This window comes from Anolis sagrei, chromosome 1 (assembly GCF_037176765.1).
Source record: "Anolis sagrei isolate rAnoSag1 chromosome 1, rAnoSag1.mat, whole genome shotgun sequence".
In the NCBI taxonomy this organism is placed as follows: Eukaryota; Metazoa; Chordata; class Lepidosauria; order Squamata; family Dactyloidae; genus Anolis; species Anolis sagrei.
This window is the reverse complement of record NC_090021.1, coordinates 255,257,028-255,278,693: the sequence shown is the minus strand read 5'-3', so window position 1 is coordinate 255,278,693 and position 21,666 is coordinate 255,257,028. Positions and strand designations below refer to the sequence as shown.

Sequence of the window (21,666 nt, the reverse complement as noted above, 5' to 3'; positions counted from 1 at the left end):
CAAACCCTTGATCATTTTCATTGCCCTCCTCTGGACACATTCCATCTTAGAGTCAACACCTTCCTTAAATTACAGTGCCCAGATCTGGACACAGTATTCCAAGTGTGGTCTGACCAAGGCAGAATAATATGCAATTGGTATAGCTTCCCAGGCACATGACTCTTGCGTGCCTCCACATGTACATGCTTTCCTCTTCAGCCAGGAGGAGGCCTATTTCTCAAGGATACAAACACAAGAATATTTTCCCCTTCCATGTGAAGTGGTATATCTGAAAATATTTGGCAATGTCCTTTGAAATGTTTAATTTGAATTTGTGGTGGCAAAGCACACAATCACAGCACATTTCCCCTGTGGAGTATCTAACATGCATGCTCTTTTCATGGATCTGAAGACACAAGATGGCCTTTGGCAAGCTGTGATCTCTCAGCTTCAAATCCACCCCACCCCCTTTTCCAGTACAAGAATAATAATGGCTATTTCACGGCTTACAAGATAGTGCATGCAAAGCAACTGTAATACACAAAAATGCATTATGAAGATAGAGTAGTATTATTCCTATATAATTTAGTGGGTTTGATCTCTCATTCCCTGTATCAAAAGTGAGATTACATCTGGCATTTTTAGTTGGGGTCTTGAATGATTCACATAACACACACACAAGTGAGAGTAGTGTGTTTTTGATATTATCTTTGGCCTAGCAGGATGAATACAATGATGCTAATGAAAAAAAAATGCTTCTTCAAGGCTGTATTGCAAGCTGTGTGGCTCGGCTAGTCAACTATCACTGCAAGTCAGGTTGGTCTATGGAGGCAGTTGAATTGTGGCTTGTGTTCAGTGCAAAGCACTTATAGAATTGCTTGTGCTCTGGGCATTCTTAAATCCGTTCTTTTATCCTAGATAGAATATAAATACATCATAGGTTTTAAGACTTTGGTATCAAAGTGTGAACTAGTGTCCTCATTTTCACAGTCTACGAGATGTTCCAGATTGAGGTTTTAAATTATGATGATGATGATTGTCCTCCTTCTCAGTTTCATAGTTTACTTGATGTCAATGATAAAAGGTTTGGAATAGAAAATATTTGCATTTTATGTTGTTATTCCAATGTATGTTCCATCATAAAATAACGTAGAATACAAATCTTTTCTATTCCAAACCTCCCCATTAAAATCTACAGTTAAATTCTAAAACTCTAAAAAAAACAAAAACAAATTAGAAATACCTCAGTTATAAACAGCCACTAAAATACATTAATAGTTTTAGAAAGAATCAGAAATAATAGATGGAATAACTTGCTTAGTCCCCTCAAAGCTTCTACAGATTTATTTTTAACTGGTGTTTAAAAAACAAAGAGTGTAAGGAACAACAAGATCTCTCATTGAAAGGAATTGCATAACCAGCTTGGTGCCAACAAGAAAGCCTGGCCACGTGTTGTAGACTTGTGTACTTTGGGACACCAAAAGCAGAACTTTCACCGCTGGTATTTAAATCCTTGGCAGGTTGGTATTGGGTCGGGTATTCTTTTAAATACATAGATCCTGAGCTGTGTAGGACTTCGCATAGTAATACTAACACATGGTATTAGACTCAGTGAGTAGCTCATTGGCAGGCAATGCAAAGATTTCAAAACAAGTGCCATAAACAGAGTCCTTCTTGAGCTTATTAGCTGGAAAGCAGTCCTTTGCACACAGATGTAGTCTCATATCACTGATGAAATGCATTTTAAAGTGTAGACAGTGATTACTTGTAACTGCTAGGGTAGCTTTTCATCTCTGCTTTTATGTTGTTTTCTTTCTTTTGTTAAGAACTTGTTGACATTACATCTTGAGTATCTCTCTCTAGGATCCAGTACTTGTTTTGTGGGGAGAAGTAACTTAGTTTTCCCTTATTACATCACTATATATATTCTTAAGTTTAAGCTGAACTGATCCTGTTAAATTGCTCTGTTTCCATGCCATTTCCTATGCTATCATACGTTTTTATCCACCTTACTGAACCCCTATTCTTTAACCAGTTTGCATAGTGGTCCCTTCCCTCCCTCCAAAATTAGCTTGTTGTGACTTGATGTTTGCTGATTATTGTTGTTATGCTGTTTTATGCTATTTTAATTTGTTATTGTTTTTGCTTATAATTGTATTTTGCCTGGGCTTGGCTCCATGCAACCCGCCCCAAGTCCCTTCGGGGAGATGGTGGCGGGGTAGAAAAATAAAGTTCTTCTTCTTTTATCATATATCTTCCAAGATGATACTAGCATTCTGTTTCACTCCAGACTATGAGCTTTGTTTCACCAGGCAAAGCCAATACCTTTGTAGCATATTTTTAACCAACTCCACACAGTATTTTTCGCAGTCCATTTCCTCTTTGATCTCTTTTTGTTTATGCAAGCCTGCACTGCTCTGGTTTTGTGGCATTTCCATTTCAATTGTTGCTAATTTAACTACGGTACTGCTTTCCTCCTGGTTTCATAATATTCTTACTGAATAAGTGTAAATTAAATAGACCTCCAAAATGGTCACAGGCCATCACACACAATTATTTTCGTGCACTGTAAACTAACAAGCTTTTGTTTTTATTGCTGATTTCACATACACCCCTCCCCCCAAATCCCCCTTTAGAAACTCCTGTGGTAACTCAAGAGGAATTTCTCTTTTGTTTTTGTATGTAATACATGAAATAAGCAGTATTTGTAATTAGTACTGTGCTGAATTTTTGTGGCAGTGGCTTTTCAGTGTGAAAGCTGCTGTTTCCTGGAGGTGAAAGGGTTTGTTTGTTTTTTCCCCCACCAAAGAACTTTCCAATCTACATGTGTATTTATGTGTGCATTTTTGCATCTCTTCGCAAGTCCTTTTTCTCCCAACTTCCTGCTGGTTCAGTGATATTTTTATAACTTGAAAATGCTTATTTACTCTAGGATTCCATGCAGTCTGACATAAAGTGACTGAATTCATTGCACCACATAGCCAATCAGATGTAGCACTTGGAAATACTCAGAACCTTCTCATTCTTTGTGTGTATGTATCTTCATATTGCCTGTCAACTTATGGCAACACTGTGAATTTCACAGGTTTTTGTTTTTTGTTTAATTTGGGTTTTGGGCAAGGAATACTTAAAGATGGTTTTACCAGTTTTTTCTCTCAAATACAGTTTGCCTTAACTCATATTTTGCGACACATTCATTCAGTTTTATTAGCAAATTGGAGGTTAAACCAACCCCTTTAAAAGATACGGACACATACATAAAATTGCGATAGCAAAATGTATGAGGACACACAACATATCTCAGGAAAACATTTCATTTATATTTTTAAAATATATGGTTTGTAAGATAATATACATTTCCAAGATTTTTTTTTGTCATTTCTCCTTACGTTTATGTAACACTCCTACATAGTGCCATCAACAAACTCGCATGTTATGACACACAGTTTGGAAAGTTCTGTATTAAATCATTCTGGCTGTCTTACCATGTAAGGCAAGATGATAATAATAATAATAATAATAATAATAATAATAATAATAATAATAATTTATTTATATCCTGCCCTATCTCCCCAAGGGGACTCAAGGCGATTAACAACAAATAGTGGCAAACATTCAATGCCATAAAAACTAGACCAAGACAAAATAACCCAACCCACCAAGACCCAAAACATAACCACATCTACATTAAAAGTAATAACACATGATCATAAATTAAACTATAAGATAACAAATATATGATTTCACAACTTTAAAAAAAACTAGTTAATAATAATGATTTGTTAGTATTTACATTTCCATGTGTGTGATGTAGCTGTCAGTATGCTAAATTGCTGTCAGTGGGATGCATCTGGATGTATGTAAACATGGTAAGAAAGCATTGCTCAAACACATTATCTCTTGTTAATGTTTTTATGTGTCTTCAAGTCATCTCAGATGTATGGTGACTCAGTCTGAAGTTTATTGATTTATTCAGAAGAGGTTTACTATTTCTTTCTTCTAAAGCTGAGAGAGCATGACTTGCTCAAGCTTACTCAGTGGGTTTCCATGTCTGAGTATGGATTCAAGCTCTGATTGCCCAAAACCAAATCATTATACCACACCACCTCCCAAAACTATGTACATTAAAATATTTTTTCTTCACTTTCACCAGAGTTGCCTGAATTTATGTGGAATGGAGTTTTATTCACAAGAGGTATCCAAGATTAATAGGCTAAAGTTCTATCTATCTCAGGGTCTTGTTTCCCATTATCTTTCCACTCCTGTCCCAACACCGGTATTTTGATGAAGGGACCAGAGTCTGGAAGACATTTTGTTCAGTTCCTTCCAGGCATATCTTCTAATCACAGAAAGAACCTTGTCCAAGAGGCCACCTACAGTGTTGGTGTCAAATGTCTTAAGAGGTATAAAAATCAGTATCAGAGTATTGCAGTGTGAAACAGTAAAAAAAAAACATGCAGTAAAGGGCATGAAGAGATGCAATGTGAATTATAGTTTTCTTCAGGGATTCTTGGAGCTAGGTTCCAAAACACCTGAGTCCTTCTAACATTCTTAATCATTATCAGGACTAGTGGGTTTATTTCACTGCAAAAAAAAAACTTTTGAAATTCTTCTGGATTAGAGTGGAGGGGAATCAAAATACCTTTTTGCTCTTCATTGTACATAGCTCTATCTTAATTTAGTCATTGGGAATTTCACTTCAGCTTCTTCCTATTATAGGCTTTAGTAACGCCCTTCCTATAATAGACCTCTCTGTCCCAGTGTAGCCATAGAACAGTTGTCATGACTAAATTTAACGGGAATTTTTTAAAAAATGGCAATTTGCCAAGTGTCACAAGCTGGGTGTTTTTACCCTTTTGCCTTGCTTTCCCCACTCACTTTGCAACAGAAACACATACATCATCCCATTTAATTTCAACACACACAGAAACATAAAGATTTAGAAAGATGTTATTTCCTTCCATGGATATTTCTACCGAATGCAAGTTGAGTATCCTTTATCTTGGGATCTGAAATGCTCCAAATCCAGAATTGTCCTCATGGGTGGATAAGATAGGGACACCTTTGCATTCTGATGGTTCTATGTACATAAACTTTGTTTCATGCACTAAATTATTTAAAATATTACATACAAAATCACCTTTAAGCTATGCGTATAAAGTGTATACGAAACATACATGAATTTCATGTTTAGACTTGGGTTACCTCTCCAAGATATCTCATTCTACATATGTAAATATTCATAAATCTTTTTTAAAAGTCTAAATTCCAAATCACTTCTGGCCCCAAACATTTCAGGTAAAGAATAATCAACTTGCAGTGGTATTCAAAGCAGGCTAAATCTCTGAATACCTTACTCGTAAACGTGACACAAAGTATTTTGTTGCCTGAAGGGAAGGACAAGATGATGGCTTCTCTCATGTTGCAAATGAAAACAACTTACCCAGAGTAGAATCATTCTTCATTGCTGATGACAAAACATATCCCACTGCCTTTCAGGGCAGTAATCTAGTTTATGGCTTCAGGACTAAACATGTGACATATGAACTTCAGTCTTCATCTCCTCCAGAGCATTTTTACCTGAGAGTGTTGCTTCTGCCTAGTAGTAAGGACAGGCCTACTTCCTCAGTAACATTTTGATTTGTGCATAGTGACTAGTCCCTGGCTCTCCTTTCAGAATGATATGGTACAAATGTGAATATCTGACAGAGGAGATGCTCCCAACAACCCTGAAGGCTCAACTTGTGATTAAGGATCTCATTGCAAAGACCCATGGATTCGCCATGTATCGTAGCGAATCCATGGGTCCCAGTGAGAGGGAGGGGTGAAGAACCTGTTGCTCCACATATGCTGCTTGCTCTCCCCTTTCTGGACAGAGCCCGACCAGAAGTACATGTGTGTCATGTAATAGGCTCTGTCCTGAAAGGAAAGAACAAGTGGCGTATGGTGGGCCAAGTAGCCTGTCTGATGAGGCAGTAGGTTATGGCTTGTTTTGTCTTCAGCAATAGAGAAATGTGGAAGAACGAAGGCCTCTCAGTGAAAGACACATGTTCTACCACCAAACTCTGTCCCCCTTTGGAGCACACCAGGAAGCATCTCAATCACTTCTGTTGAAAATTGTTTGCAAACATAGACTGACACAGCAATGTTCTTGATATGCTTTTATCTTTAATAGTAATGGCTACATGCTTTCTTTTCTGTGATGTATCTCTACCAAGAAGACATAGTTTGTGCATAGTGAAACTTTGTATTTATTATCACAAAGTAATAATAACCAAAGACCATGCAACAAATATAAGTAGTGCCCTTCATATTCACTGGAGCTAGGATACAGGACCCCAGTGAAAAGCCACAAATAAAGAAATTATTAAAATATTTATCTGAGGAAACACGTCTCTAGACATTTATATGTCTTCTAGTATGAGGCAGTAGTTGACTTCCACTGAAGAACCTAGAGATTCCTAAAAAAATTGTGAACTCTAGAAATTTCTAATGCATCCAGCATGACTGGATGATGTTGATCATAGATGCACACTAGATGTTCCAGAGATTTCTAGAGATAACCTTTTAATGTTATCCACAAAAATCAGAACCACAAATGTGGTGGGAGGACTTTAACTACACAATATATATATAGTATATATTGTCTTGGGTGGTAGTACCTAAGGTTATGATACTGTATTTCTCAAGATTATGACAGATACAAGAATAAAACACATACTTTTTACTGACATGTGTATGTTCACAAATGTGTACCACAGCATCCATTAGTCCTTTTTCAATATTCCTTCTTGTCTGCAGTTGCAAGACAACTGACAGTTGAAGCTGAATTACCTTTCTGGTAGGGATCACTACCAGAAAGTAGTGATTGGGACCCTTCTTATCTGAATGTGATTTTCTTCTATACCCTCAAGGTGAGATGGTAATTTACATCTGGCAGAAAGGTGAGATGGCAGAATGGGTTAAACCCTTGTGCCGGCAGGACTACTGATGGACAGGTCAGCGGTTCGATTCTGGGGAGAACAGGTTGAGCTCCCTCTGTCAGCTCCAGCTTTCCAAGCGGGGACATGAGAGAAGCCTCCCATAAGGATGGTAAAAACATCAAACATCCAGATGTCCCCTGGGCAACGTCCTTGCAGATGGCCAATTCTCTCACACCAGAAGCGACTTGCAGTTTCTCAAGTTGCTCCTGACACGAAAAAAACCTAAATTTTGGACTACTGGGCTTGTGGTGTTAATATTTTTTCTTTAGATAGCCTGCCTACTTAAATGGCGGCTAAAAGCTAATAGTTATATAAAATATGACCATCATATTCCTAGAATATGTTCTTGAACTTCCCATAGAAATAGGCAGTCATGGATAATAGCGAACCCAATTAAAATAAATAATTTTCATCAGAGGTAACCACAGAGCCATCCAGGAGGACTTAGAAAATTTCTCTCTATGAATTTGCTAGGTCTGCCAGGGCAATTCTATGGCAATATCTAATGGTAGCATAGGCACGTTTTTAATGTATGCTTTTAATTGTTTATATGTTTCACTTGTTTTTAAATTGTATGGCAAATATTTTTTTAATTTATTGGTTTTTGTAAACCACCTTAGGCAGAAAGGCAGCAATTAAAATGAAATAAAATTAATGCAGGGAAAGCAAACCAAAATAGAGATTAAAAGCTCAAATATAAGCAAACAGGTGTGGTGTTCTGGATCTCTTATCTTTTTGGTGTGTGCACCCAAAATGACTCAGCCAATACTGGGGAAGGTGGTGGTTGTGGCGCCTCTATCATTTGGTTTCAATAAGGGTGCTTTTCTAAAACAAATATCTTCCTGTTCCAGAACCCTCCAAATGATTTGCAGACCAAACCTGGTAAGATTGGGTAGCCTTATCTAGACATTAGCTTGACAGACATATTTGTACAGCGCAAGAACTGGAAGTGCTCTGAATACTACAATAAAACACTATCTCCTACTCTATTCTTTTTTTCTAGCTTGCATCTTTGGCTCATCTGGAACATTTAGTTTTAAATGGTGGTGGGAATCATAAGGCCATTTTTAAGGTACCAGATGTCTCCTGAAAGCCTTCAGATCCTCCTTCTCCCCCCCCCCCCCAAATTCAGCTGAGAAAATGAAAATCAGCTCCCCTGTAAGTTTCTAGGAATATGATGCTCTTTAAAACAAAGAACAGACATTGTAGCTCATTTCTGTCCCTCCCTCCAAAAATGGTTTGTTTGTTTCTTACTACAAAACTACTTCTGGTTTTTTGCTTGGGGCTTGGTTTAACTTATTGATCCTAGAGCTTGCCTACCTCAATACAGATTTTTACCAAGAAAGGACCATAATATACTTTTATAAACATATAAATGATATGGGGACTAGGGATGAAAAACATGTTCCCAATAGTGAGGAGGCCCAATTTTGCCATTGGGAAGAAGAGTGAATATTGCACAACTTTCAAACATGCAAACTTTTGAGGAAGAATTATTCTATGAAGAAAACCATGTTGGGTTTTGTGCAGAAATCTTGTTTTCTCTGCAGAGTAATTTCTGTGCAACACTTTGAGATGTTTGAATATGGGAGAAGAATACAGCAGGAAATATACATATTTCCCTGCGACAGGGAAAATACTACCATAATTACTCCTCCTCTCATCTGAGGTGGAAATGGTTAAGGATTCACATTCTTAATGAAGATGGCAAGTAGAGACAACCCCCAATCGTTGAATACCTAGAAATAATAATAATAATAATAATAATAATAATAATAATAATAATATATTTGTATTCCACCCTATCTCCCTAAGGGGACTCAGGGCAGATTCCAGCATAAACAAACACAAAGGCAAATATTCAATGCCTAAAAACAACAAAACACAGATAAAGAGTGGTGCTCCTCCAGGTCTGTTTTGCATAGCAACTGTCAGGCAACAAAAAACTATGTTATCAGGCATCCACCAATCCTCAGTTAACGGAGAGTGTACTGTGTGTTGTATCATGATGTTATGGCAATAGCTTAAGGGGTTTGTTTTTGTTTTTGTTTTTTTAAAGCAAAGATTATGCTGAATCATGAAAATCAGGTCTGTCAATGGTACAAGTAGCAGAATCTCCATGATATACCAAAGCAGTATATCATTTTAAGTGTCAAAAGCTGGAGACATTCAGTCTTGAGAACTTGTGCTCTTCTTATAGCTCGGTCACTTCTGTTCAAAACAGAATGATTGACCAAGCAGTCCGTAGCACAACAGCAAGTTTCTCTGAGCAATTGTTACATAATGTCATTGAACTAAGTAGCATTTCATGCCATAGAATAAACTGCTGAGCATCAGAACTCCTCCCACAACATTATTACTTAAACAGATTCAACAGGAAACATGCCAGCACATCTGCAATCTTTAAGAAGAACTATTATGAAGGTCAGTCATTTGTGGTCTCTGATGAAACAGAGTCAGTGTGGTGTAGTGGTGTATGCGTTGGACTCTGGGGACCAGACTTGAATCCCCACTCAGCAATGGAAATCCACTGGTTGACCTTGGGCACGTCACATTCTCTTGGCCTTGGAGGAAGGCTAAGGCAAACCCCCTCTGAATAAGTCTTGCCAAGAAAACCCCACAACAGGATTGCCGTAGGATCACATAAATCAGAAGTGACTTGAAGGCATACAATCACAACAGAAACAGTGTTTGTTGTGCTTGTGTGGCTTCAAGTCACTTCTTCCCAGTCAGAAACAACTTCCAGTGTTAAGCTACTACATTTCTAAAGATCTTCTTTTCAACTTGCATTGATAACTTGTCAACATCAGGCTGTATGTGGATGCTGTAGTATTGTCAAAGGCTTTCATGGCTGGAATCACTGGATTGTTGTGTGTTTTGCGTTCTGGATGGGCATATTCCAGAAGCATTCTCTCCTGACATTTCACCTATATCTATGACAGGCATCCTCGCAACCTCTGAGGATGCCTGCCATAGATGCAGGTGAAATGTCAGGAAAGAATACTTCTGGAACATGGCCATACAGCCCGGAAGACACACAACAATCCACTGCTTTAGTATTGTTTCAATATACAATTCAAAATTGTTACTTAAAATTTGGACTGTTTTGTCAAGTGTGTATGGAGGGAGGGCACAACAAAGTATCTGGCTTTACTTTGCAAATCTATTTATCTATCTATCTCTGACTGTTCCCACTTGGGCTCATTCTACACCAACAACTTGCCTGGAGCTAAGCAGGCTAAAGGATGCCCAATGCTTGAGAGGCACCCTATATGCATTTCATCCAGAAACCCCATGAAGAAAAGATAAAATTTAAATAAATTTAAATAAAGGAATTATCTAGCATCTGATTCATTTCAAAGTATTGTCTTCTCAGAAAAAGAAAATCCCCCAGTATTAGAATGGTTTGGATGAGGAGGAAGACATTGTGCACCTGTTTATGCTCTAGAGTTCATGCGCAGCACTGAGAAAATGCTTGAATTCGTGCGTGCTGTGTGTAAAATTAATACTTAGATATATATGCAAAGGACTGAGTGTTTAAACAGGCAGCCTCCTGGCAAGTTTGGTGCTTCCCATTTTCTTGGATTCGTAGCATGTAAACAGTGAAATGGAAAGATGTAACCCACTGCCTGTTGCTGTGTAATCTTGGAATGGTGCAAGACAGTCACATTCTCAGCTGTGTTTTGACTTAAGCGAATATCCCTTTTCTACCACAGTTGAGCTGACACACAGCTCTTGTAAAGCACTACCCTTATTCTACGATGATTCTTGAGGAATTTTACTAATCAGGTAGGACACGAGCCTGTTTTTTGTACTGCTTTAATGAAGAAATGTAGCAATTTTCAATGGTAGATCCTCCCATAAAATATGCCTGAAATATTGTGCTGTGTAAAGGGAAATCTTTTTTCTAGGTTTTCCCCTTTTTTCTGTCTTTTAAACATCTTAGATCATGGAAATTTGTGACTGTCTTTAAAATGCAGCCGTCATTTGCAAGTGTTTGTTGCATACAATGCAATACTTTCTATCTATTAATGTTCTATAATCATTTATCAAACACTTGCAAATGTATGTTTACTTAAATAAAATAAAAATAATTATTTAAAAAATGCAGCCGTCATATTTGGATAAATCTTCCTAGTTTTACATAAAACGTGAAAACCAAAAAATAAAACTTCTCAGTCCTTGTAAATGATAGCTTTCTTGAAGCATGTTTGTGCTGTTACTGTTTTACAACTCCGTTTTCTTATTAATCTTTTTGGGACTATAAAGTATCTCTTCAGTCTAAGATGGGTCAAAATGTGGTAGCCTCATGTAAGTTTCATTTACCAATTGTTCTGAATTTAAAGATAAAATAGAAAATTAATATATTGCATGGACTTGGTTATGTGCACAGTAAAATGTGTATGGTTAAAGTTTTAAAATTATTGTGCTCTGATGCAGCTTTTTTAAAAGAAGTAAATCATTTTTTTGAAATGTTCTTGATCAATAGTGAAAATGTATTTATATTATTGAATAAAGCTGTGCTGTTACCTTCTTGGAGAGTCAGTTTGCCGTAATGTTTGAGTATTGGATTAGGGCCAGTATTTAAATCTCCATTCCACCATAAAAACTCTAGGTAACCTTGGGCAAGTCACACCCTCTCAGCCTAAAAAGGAAGGCAAAGACAAACCCCTTCTGAAGAAACCTTGCCATGAAAACCATATTATAGGGTTGCCTTAGAGTTGTCATATGTCAGGAACTACTTCAAAGCATACAGCAGCAAATAGGTTTGACCTGTATTGTCAAAGCATAACGCCTGTTTATGAAGATGATAAAGAATACAACTTGTATTGCATATGTCTGTCTCTCAGTCCTTCTTCAAGCTTGCCTAGCCAAAATTAGCCCTGCACATGACATGTATTATCTTTTCACTTCAAAAAGTATGACAGATCTGTACTTTTACTTTTTACTCTGTATTTATTAACGCTGCCTTCCAATTGCATCATACCACTGGAATACTCTGTAATTTCCACATAAGAAAGTGGGTCGTATTCCACTAATGAATTGCTCACTATAAGCATCTGCTTGGAGATGGAAATAATTGCTTCCACATGATAGCAACTGCATGCTGGCATTTTCTTTAAGCTGTACTTCAGATAATTTTTACTTCAGTAGACTTTCTGGACCACAATCATCATCTGGTTAAAATTAAAGTAGCATCACTGAAATGTAACCTAGGTTTTTGCTTTTTGAACAAAAATAAAATGCAGAGAAGTGCTGAAGCCATATGTCATTTAAAGGCATTATGAAAGTTCTGCTGTGGGGTGTGTGTATCCATGTTATATATCTCAACATACAATCAAGGGATGCACATCTTTGTGCTATCCAGTTTTCAATAGTAATCTTCCTGTATGCTTTCTGGAACTCAATGAGTTGTATTTCTCTGACTTCCTTTTGCATTTGTTTGATCGAGAACTTTTCTAACACTTTGGTCTGGGTTATCTGCATGCTTTTATAACTCAACATCCACTTCATCCAACAGTTTGATGCTGCATAATACAGAAATATTCTGGGCCGAGTTCAGGTTGAATGACTTTAATTTTTAATTGACCTTGTTTGCATTTGGCAAAGGCTTCAGACATAGATTTTTGAGGCAAAGCAGTTTTTAGTGCCAAGACATAATCCTGGCTTGTGTGAAATGCCAACTGGAAAGAAAATGCTTCTGATGATGTGAACTGTACCTTTATCAATGAGTAACCACAACAACATCAAAGGAATTTGGAAAAAAAGAGAGTTTAGGAATGGAAATTTGAAAAATGCATAGGCAGCGAGTTAGTTATTAGCCAGCATCACTATTTTCAGAGAGTGGAGAGGAAAACTGTTGTACTCCATACAACTTACACACTTCCCAGAGACATTGAAGTGGACACTAGAAATTAAATCCAGACCACTTGGAGCGCCTCTCGTGTGGCTGTAAGAAAGTCCTCCATTGTGCATGTGATCGGGCTCAGGCTGCATTGTAGTAAGTGGTCTGGATTGCTCATAATAATAATAATAATAATAATAATAATAATAATAATAATAATCCTTTATTTGTACCCCGCTAACATCTCCCGAAGGACTCGGTGCGGCTTACAAGAGGCCGAGGCCCAAACACAACAAAAACAACAACATCACAAATACAACAAAATAACTCATAAAACAGCAATAAACATTAAAACAATAGCCAATAACATTAGACAATAATACCATGACACATTTAAAAACTAAGGCCGGGCCAATGTAATGATTAAACATTTAAAATGTTGGGCATGGCAGGTGAAATAGATAGGTTTTTTGGAGATAGGTGCAATGTGCAGACATTCTTAAATCTCTAGTAAAGTGCATTTAGGGACATGATGCTTGGAGTTTCCTATTCTGGGAAGGCACATTGGAACAACCACATCTTCAAGCTCCTCCTAAAGACTGCCAATGTTGAGGCTTGTCTGATGTCCTTGGGGAGAGAGTTCCAGAGCCGGGGGGCCACCACGGAGAAGGCCCTATCCCTCGTCCCCACCAATCGCGCCTGCGACGCAGGTGGGATCGTGAGTTGGGCCTCTCCAGATGATCGGAGAGATTGTGTGGGTTCATATACGGAGATGTGTCACGAAGGTAGGCGGGTCCCAAACCGTTTAGGGCTTTGTAGGTAGGCACCTGCACCTTGAATTGGGACCGGAAAATGAATGGTAGTCAATGGAGCTCCTTAAACAGGAGGGTTGACCTCTCTATGTAAGGAGCACCAGCTCTTCTCCAAGTTCGCACATCTTGAACTCCACTTTGTAGTCCAATTTCTTAAGGTTGGCTCTGTATCTCGTGTTGCCAGAGCACAGTCTATTCAGCACCTTCTAAGTCGCCCAGTCTTTTATGTGCCCTGGAGGGAGTTTCTCATCCGGTATCAGCCACTAATTGAGGTTCTGGGTTTTAACCTGCCACTTTTGGATTCTCGTTTGCTGAGGTGTTCCTGCAAGTATCTCTGTAGATCTCAGAAAGCTATTTCTTGATTTAAGGCATTGGCATGCTGGCTGATATTTGAACAGAGGATGGGTCGGAGATGTTAGTGCCATGGTCCTTTCATTATTGGCTGCTACTTCCCAATGAATGTCAGGTGGTGCAATACTGGCTAAACACTATAATTTCTCCAGTAGTGTGGGGCGTAGACACCCTGTGATAGTGTAGCATGTCTCGTTAAGAGCCACATCCACTATTTTAACGTGGTGAAATATGTTCTACACTGGGCATGCATACTCAGCAGCAGAGTAGCAAAACACCAGCTAAATCCAAAGGCATTGTTAACTTAACAATTATGAGAGTAAAAAGCAGAATGTTCATTGCTAAGCTTACAGTTCTGGTCTCCCCATGATGAAACACTGAAATCACCACTTGTTCCCAATTCTCAACCCCTCACCCCCATGCTCCAATACTTGTGTAAATGTTTTGTTACACTGGAATAACAACCCAGCTTTTATTTATATTCCACAGTAAATTTGAAAATGCTTCTAACACAACAGAAACAGGGCTATATGTCTCTTAAATAATGTTTTGTATTAATTCAGTGGTGCATATAATTTGTTACTTTGGACCAAGAACAGCCAAGGACCTTTTCCCAATATTGTGGAATTTGCAGACTGAAAATATGATCTCTGTTTCAGGAACTGCTAAGTCGGACGCAGCTTGAGACACAGAAATTGGATCTAATGGCAGAGGTGTCAGACCTCAAGATTAAGCTTGTTGGAATGGAGAAGGAACAGAGCGAGTATGAGGAGAAGCAGAACAAAGCTGAGGTGAGTTTTGCATGGTTGCTTTTTGAATTTATGATGTGAGAGCAGAATTATATATGTTCTGTCCACATTATATATCTATACATTGTAATGGCTATTTGACTTGTTGATGTCATGGTGTTGTTTTTATAAAGAAGGGCTGCTAGAAAAGAGGCAGTGAGTGAGAGAAGGGCAGTTGACTCTTCCTTTATCTTCTGACTTTTCCTTTTTACTAGCCCAGGCTTTCCCTGCGCTGTTTACAACCCAGATTCTGGCCTTGCATCAGCAAAGATCTGGAACCCTTGCCAGAGGGAACCCAGTTCTTGGGATGGATAGTCATGAACATCTCCTAATTTCTGGGGCACTTTAGAAAGGCATTCATTGGTTCATATATGACACAAGTCATGTTTTCTCCAACTGAGAGACCAAGGATGCATTCATTAGAGGGTATGAACTGCAAAAGAAAACATTAGGAAAAATATTCAAGGGTAGCTGTTTTGTTTGTGCTACAAAATGCAACAAAATACAAAATGCCCCAAAAGATATCACAGTTTGTGGATTTTAAATTTTATTGAGGGATTCCTGACATGCTTGCATGGAATTCCAGGTTGCTAGAGAAACACTGAAGGCTCTTTAGTATGGTAGAGGTAGAATCTTTTCAAGGACAGTAAGTGATTACCACCTCCTTCTTACTCTGAATGGTCCACTCAAAGACATAGTATTACACTTTGTAGGTTGTGATCATAAACCAGCACAGCAGAGGACTATGTAGTCTTACATGTTCACAGCCAGCTCCTGGGAAGAGTTGGATATTTATTTTGAATAAATTGGTAGCACTGTATGATGGTTTTTAAAAGTCTTTCTTGCATATGCTTTTTTGGTTCATTATTTTGATCTCCTAAGACACCGGTTGTCATTCAGAACTCTTTGAGAACAGATGGGAGAGTGTTTGTTGCTTTTAATCTGCTTCTTGAGGTAGACTTAATGCTTTGAATCCTAAATATATTTTCTCACCCCAGTCTCCAAGAGCATACAGCCTATCTGAGGAGTGATGTTGTTGTTGCAACTTGAATGTCCCTTATGTCATAGGTGGTTAATTTCTTTGCTTCATTCCATTTTCTTTCCCAACTTCATTTTCTTTCTTCCTCTCTTAGTCAGTAGTGAACCTGATCAGTGAACTGCAAGAACAGATGTGTAGACTTCAGCTGGAGATTAATAGTAAAATCCAGGAAAGAAAATCTCACAATAGGAAGCCAAATATGGCGGCACTCGGTCCTCAAGATAGTACAGATTCGGTGACAGAGATCCCAACACAGAAGAATTGCTCTCAGAGTGATGTATGAGGAGCAAATATTACCTGAGTCTGTGCATTGCCCCATTTCAAAAATCAAACTGATGAGTACTAACCAGAGATTGTTGTGATTAGTTGGCAGTAACTTGTAAGGTGTTTACTAGACCCTGTTCTGTATTTAATAATAAACTAAAAGGCCAGTTTTGCTTGACTTGGTTTTGTTCTGGGCAAATTAACAATATGGCATGATTTCCAAGTGTAAATCAAGCCTTTGCTTTTTCCTCTTAGAAAGAACTGAACATTATGCATCAGCCATGGCTGTCTACGGCTTGCAATGAGGAAGTCTTAATGCAAAAGATAATTTTCAGGCTGGTGCACTTTGATATGGATTTATTCTCGGGCCTATTGGATGAGACTCTGTTTTCCTAATTGGATGTTGCCTGAAATAGGTTGTGAGTTGTATTTGTTAATGCATGTTGAATGCAGTTTATAACATTCTGGATTTCTTAATGCCTGAAAAGCTTAATAGGCCTTTAGAATGCAAGTGAATTAGAGCCATCTGAAGGATATGACCCATAAGCCTCTTAAGGATATTCCATTACCCTTTCCTTTCATGACTTTCATTTAAAGAGTTGTCAACTTGTTTCTGGATACATAAATGAAAAGCATGTGGTACAGTACAATAAGTCTCCTTTTATTACAGTGTACTATTCATCCAGTGTAAAGGTAGGGAATCATTGGAGCGTTTTTTATTTATAGTGTCATTTGAAATATTATTTTTTAAAAGCATTAACACAATTATTTGAATGCCTATATAAATAAAAATGTAATGTTCGTTTGTGGGATTAACATAACTCAAAAACCACAGGATGAATTGACACCAAATTTGGACACCTATCAGACCAACAATACGCCTATCAGACCAACAAGTGACCATCACTCAAAAAAACTGAAAAACACAGAAGAAGAGACTTAAAAAGCCAAAAAACAAAAATTACATTGCAGTGCATGCGCAAAACCATACACACAGACTACGTGGAGTGTGATAAGGTCTTGTTAGGCCTTGTTGTTCTGTTTCTTATTGTGATATGGCCTAAGGACTAATCAATAAAATTACTACTACATATTCACAGACTAGGCCACAGCAAGGTGTGACAGGGGACGGCTAGTATTAAATAAATTTAAATGCAGCATTTTTTTTTCTATTTTGTCCTTGCTTGGTATATCAGCCCATGTTCTCATTACAGCCATGAGAAAATTAAATCTCTGTTATAGGCATTCATTGAAGTAAAGAAGCTTTAAAATGTCTTCACATCACTGGCACATGGTTTTTTGTGCATTGTGGACATTCCAAAAAAGATCAAATGAATGGGGGAAGGACACAATAAAACTCCATCATGTATTTCTTTGTTTGAACCCCATAAATTTTGATTGCTTATCCTGAGAAACAAGAACTTCATTAAGGGCTTTCTGGGATTTATAGAACAAACCTTCACTGTGTTTGATCAAAAACCACTTCACATGTCTGGCTAAAAGCTACTTTGGTTAAGCTGATGAGGTTGAGCAGAAGAAGAATGACATTGGTATGCCTAACATAAGCTCATTTTAAGACTCACTACTACAGCAGTTTGTTCACGTTGCAGTGAGCTTTGAAGAATCATATGTAGGAGATGCACATTTTTAATCTGTTTATGTTCACTGGCTTTGTTTTAAGTAAGTGTCTTTTGACTTCCATTAAATGTATTACAGATGTTGGTTGCTATTTTTACCGGGAGAAGTAGGTTAGATTAAAAGTTCACAGAAATATTTCCTAAACATTTTTATATTTTTAAACTCATGAAAAAAGAAAGAAAAATATATGATATGATGGTGGTCTTTAGGAACCAGTTTTGATCGAACCAGGCACTCTAAGCTAGTGAAATAAGGCTCGGAGCCACTTTGAACTTCTGTTTGGGAGACTTCCGGTAGCGGCAAGATGGCGGCCGCCACGGTTCTCTAGAGCTCTGAGGGAACCGACCAGCTAAACACCCCTGGTAGAGCATACGCTCCCCCAACCCTGCAGCTAGAAGAGGGTTGGTGCCTTATCAATTGGACTGACACAGCCTGGAAATGGGGAAGCCACAGAAATGAGGAACCCCAACTACCGAATCCAGGGTGTCTGAAGCCCAGTTGTGCGGGGTTTAGTAAGGACGGCCGGGGCAGCCGCAAGGCTGCAACGCGGGTTTAGACGTCAGCTGCTATTTTAATCTGAAAGAAATATGAAAAGCAGAAAATATATCAACGAAGAAAGGGAACCCCAAGTTGAGAAGGTCGGTCGATGCTAAATAAACAACAGACTGAAATTATCAACCTCTGAGAATAAGTAAGAAGAAGTAAGAGGCAAGGAGAGAGAGGAGAGAGGAAGAATGGGAGAGTGGAATTCACTTCTGGGTTAATCGAAACATAGAAGCTCAGAAACCAAACCAAAACGCCAGAAGGACAAAGGCCCATCCGCGATAAAGAAATATAAATTCCAGCCTATGGACTGAAGGCTCTGCAAACTCTGACGCGACTCCAACCCGCGGGAGGCTGTAAACGCTCAAAGGGAGGCAAAACTGCGAGACTTGGTAAGCCTCCGCTCCCCGCACCCCTCCTTCCCCTCCTTCCCCTTCCACCCCAGCTCCCGGCTACCCCCCTCCACCCCTCCACGGTCATGAATCCACCTACCTTCCGAGGATGGTGAAAGTGACGCGAGCAGACCGAGCGTGAACGAGGGAGGCAACGGAGACTGTACCGAGAAGAAAGGACAGAAAGGAGGGGAAAAGAGAGGAGGGGACAAGAGACGGAACTGCGAGAGAGACGAAAGGGGATAGAAGAAGTGAAAGAGAAAGAGAAAGAGAAAAGAAAAGAAACCAAGAGGGAGGGGAGAGCGGAGAGGAGCCAACGGAAGTGAACAGAACAAAACCGGAAATAAGAATGACGAGATAGAAAGAAAGGGGAGGAGTTACCTCGAGCAGCGAAAGAGGCGGAGACCTGAAAGAAGAAACGGAAGAAAGATACCTCAGGAAAGGCAAGAGAGACAAGGAGCCAGGAGTAGGAAAGGGAAGAGAAGAGTGGAAAAGAACCGGACAGAGTGAAGAAGAGAGGAGAAGAACGAAACGGAAGAAAAGAAGGTACAGGCAAGGATTCAAGGGAATAAAGGATCAGTGTGGGAGAAAGGACTTTAGATTAACTGCCACTAAATCATTAGAATTAGATTAGAAAGACCATTTTGACATCATTGAATGAATTAAGGACAGTAATTTTGAAGGAACAGAATTAGAGAGACTTGGATGGACTGTGAACATACTAGAGTAACTAGACCATATGAGGCCGGGGATACAAAAAGTAGTGTCAATTATTGTGTTAATTACTGTAATAGAGACAACAGCGTGTTAAAGTAAAACAATATATAGATAAAGGAGATTTTTAGAGATGTTAATGTGAAATATACATGTAATAGATGCTATATAGATAGATGCTACATGGATATTTATTATATACTTATTAACTATATACCCAGACCTTGGAATTACTTCTGACTTTCATTTAGATAAGAGTGCAATAATTATTAAATAGACAGGTGCACATAATTGATTGATGTATATAATTGATAACTGTAGGCCTTGAATGTATTAGTGGATGAACTGTTACTGGAGAATTAAGATAAGAGTGAAATAATTAATAACTGTATGTCTTGAATGTATTAGTGGATGAATTGTTACTGGAGAATTAAGATAAGAGTGCAATAATTAATAACTGTATGTCTTGAATGTATTAGTGGATGAATTGTTACTGGAGAATTAAGATAAGAGTGTAATAATTAATAACTGGGCGAGTGCATATAATTGAATAATCTAAAAGTTAAGTTAATATATAATATACAAAGAGTAAAGATACAGTGAAATTAAATGATCCGAAATATTAGAAAATATAAAATAGAGCAATAAGAAAGAACTAGAGAAGATTAATTTGAGGAAATTTCCGTCATAAAGTTTACACTATTAGTCTGGATAAGAAGAGGACATCAGAAGGACATTAGAAGGGTAACGAATTGATATAAGAAGGAAGACTTGTGATTATACTACTATACTACTATAAATTGATCATAAACTTATCAGAGAAAAAGACAGTCATCTAAGATTAGGAACAGAGAATATTGGGAGTATAAGATACAGATAGATTATAGAACATAGCAAGCCCAGTACATATAGACACTAGGATACAACACGTCAATTTAGGGAGTATATAAAAATAAACCTAGCAAGGAGAGAAAACAACTTAAATAAAATATTTCTGGCCCTACAAAAAGAATGTCTGCACAAAAAGGGAAAATGGAAAAAGAAAGAGATAAAGATAAGGGAGAAAAAAAAGGAGCAGGTACAGCCAGAAAAGACTCGCTTCCAGAAGAACTAAGTCTGAGAGACTTACTGAAAGAAATATGGAAAATACAAGAGAGTCAGGCGGCACAAAGCGAAAACATCAAGAAAGAAATGCAGGAAATGGGAAAGAAATTAAAAGAAGAAATGCAGACAACAATTAAAGAAGAAATGAGAGGAATGAAGGAGGAAATAGGAATATTGAAACAAGAAAATAAGGAACTACAGAATGAAAACAAAGTCATCAAAAACCAACAAGAAGGAATGAGGAAAAAAATCCAAAATCTGGAAGATACTGTAAAAAAAATGCAGAATCAACAAGATGCTATAGAAGCTATACAAGTTAAAGAAAAAGAAAACCAACTGAGATTCTGTAATATAATAGAAGAAGACAAAGAAGATATAAGAGAGATTGCTGTAGACATAATAACCTGCATACTTAAAAAAGGGAAAGGGGAAATAGAGGCAGAAATAGACAGGGTCTTCAGGATCCAAACAAGCTATTCCAAAAGACACAATACCCCAAAAGACGTGATTGTAGGATTTGTAAGAAAAGTAACTAGAGACGAAGTGTTAAAGGAGAACGCGAAGTCCCCAACGATGTATAAAGGGAGTAGGATTGCAATATTGAAAGAATACCCTCTGACCATAATAGAAAGAAGAAGGAAATACCACTTCCTGACAAACGAATTGAAAAAAAGAAACGTTAGGTTTAAGTGGGAAAGAACAGAGGGAATAATGGTAACGTGGAAAGGGACAAAATATTGGTTGACATCAGAAATGAAGGCAAAAGAATTCTGGGAAAGGCTAGTTAAAGAAGAAAGAGGAGGAGGGCGAAAAGAGACAGAAGAAGAGGAACAGGAAAAAAGCAGGAAAAGACCAAGAGAAAAATCACCGACCCTTAATGACGACGCTTCCAGTATGAATGAAATGGATATGACACCAAGGATAAAAACACAAGAAGAACAAAATGGAGGAAGTTAAGATATACTCTAACAACATAAATGGGCTAAACTCCCCAAAGAAGAGAAAACAAATATGGCAAAGACTTAAAAAAGGTAGATATGATATAATATCATTGCAAGAAACCCATATCTCGAGTAAGCATATTACATATCTAGAACACAAAGCTTTGGGGAAGATGTACTACGCATCTGGTCCAAAGAAAAAAAAGGGGGTAGTGACGTACATTAACGATAAAATGACATCTGTCTTAGCCTTCAGAGACATGGAAGGAAGAA

At 38.0% G+C, this 21,666-nt stretch overlaps 1 protein-coding gene across 12 annotated transcripts in view; it reads left to right on the top strand.

The window, feature by feature from the left end:
• Positions 1-21,666, top strand: part of PPFIBP2 (PPFIA binding protein 2) — a 150,199-nt gene that overhangs the window by 83,767 nt on the left and 44,766 nt on the right. For 9 of the 12 annotated variants that reach the window (XM_067462673.1, XM_067462676.1, XM_067462678.1 and 6 more), the window contains 2 exons: positions 14,630-14,761; positions 15,892-16,074. In XM_067462673.1, the coding sequence (XP_067318774.1) occupies positions 14,630-14,761; positions 15,892-16,074 (315 nt within the window). Of the gene's footprint in view, positions 1-10,698; positions 10,752-14,629; positions 14,762-15,891; positions 16,075-21,666 lie in introns of those variants that run through there. The other 3 variants (XM_060766642.2, XM_067462679.1, XM_067462683.1) reach the window with 2 other exon arrangements.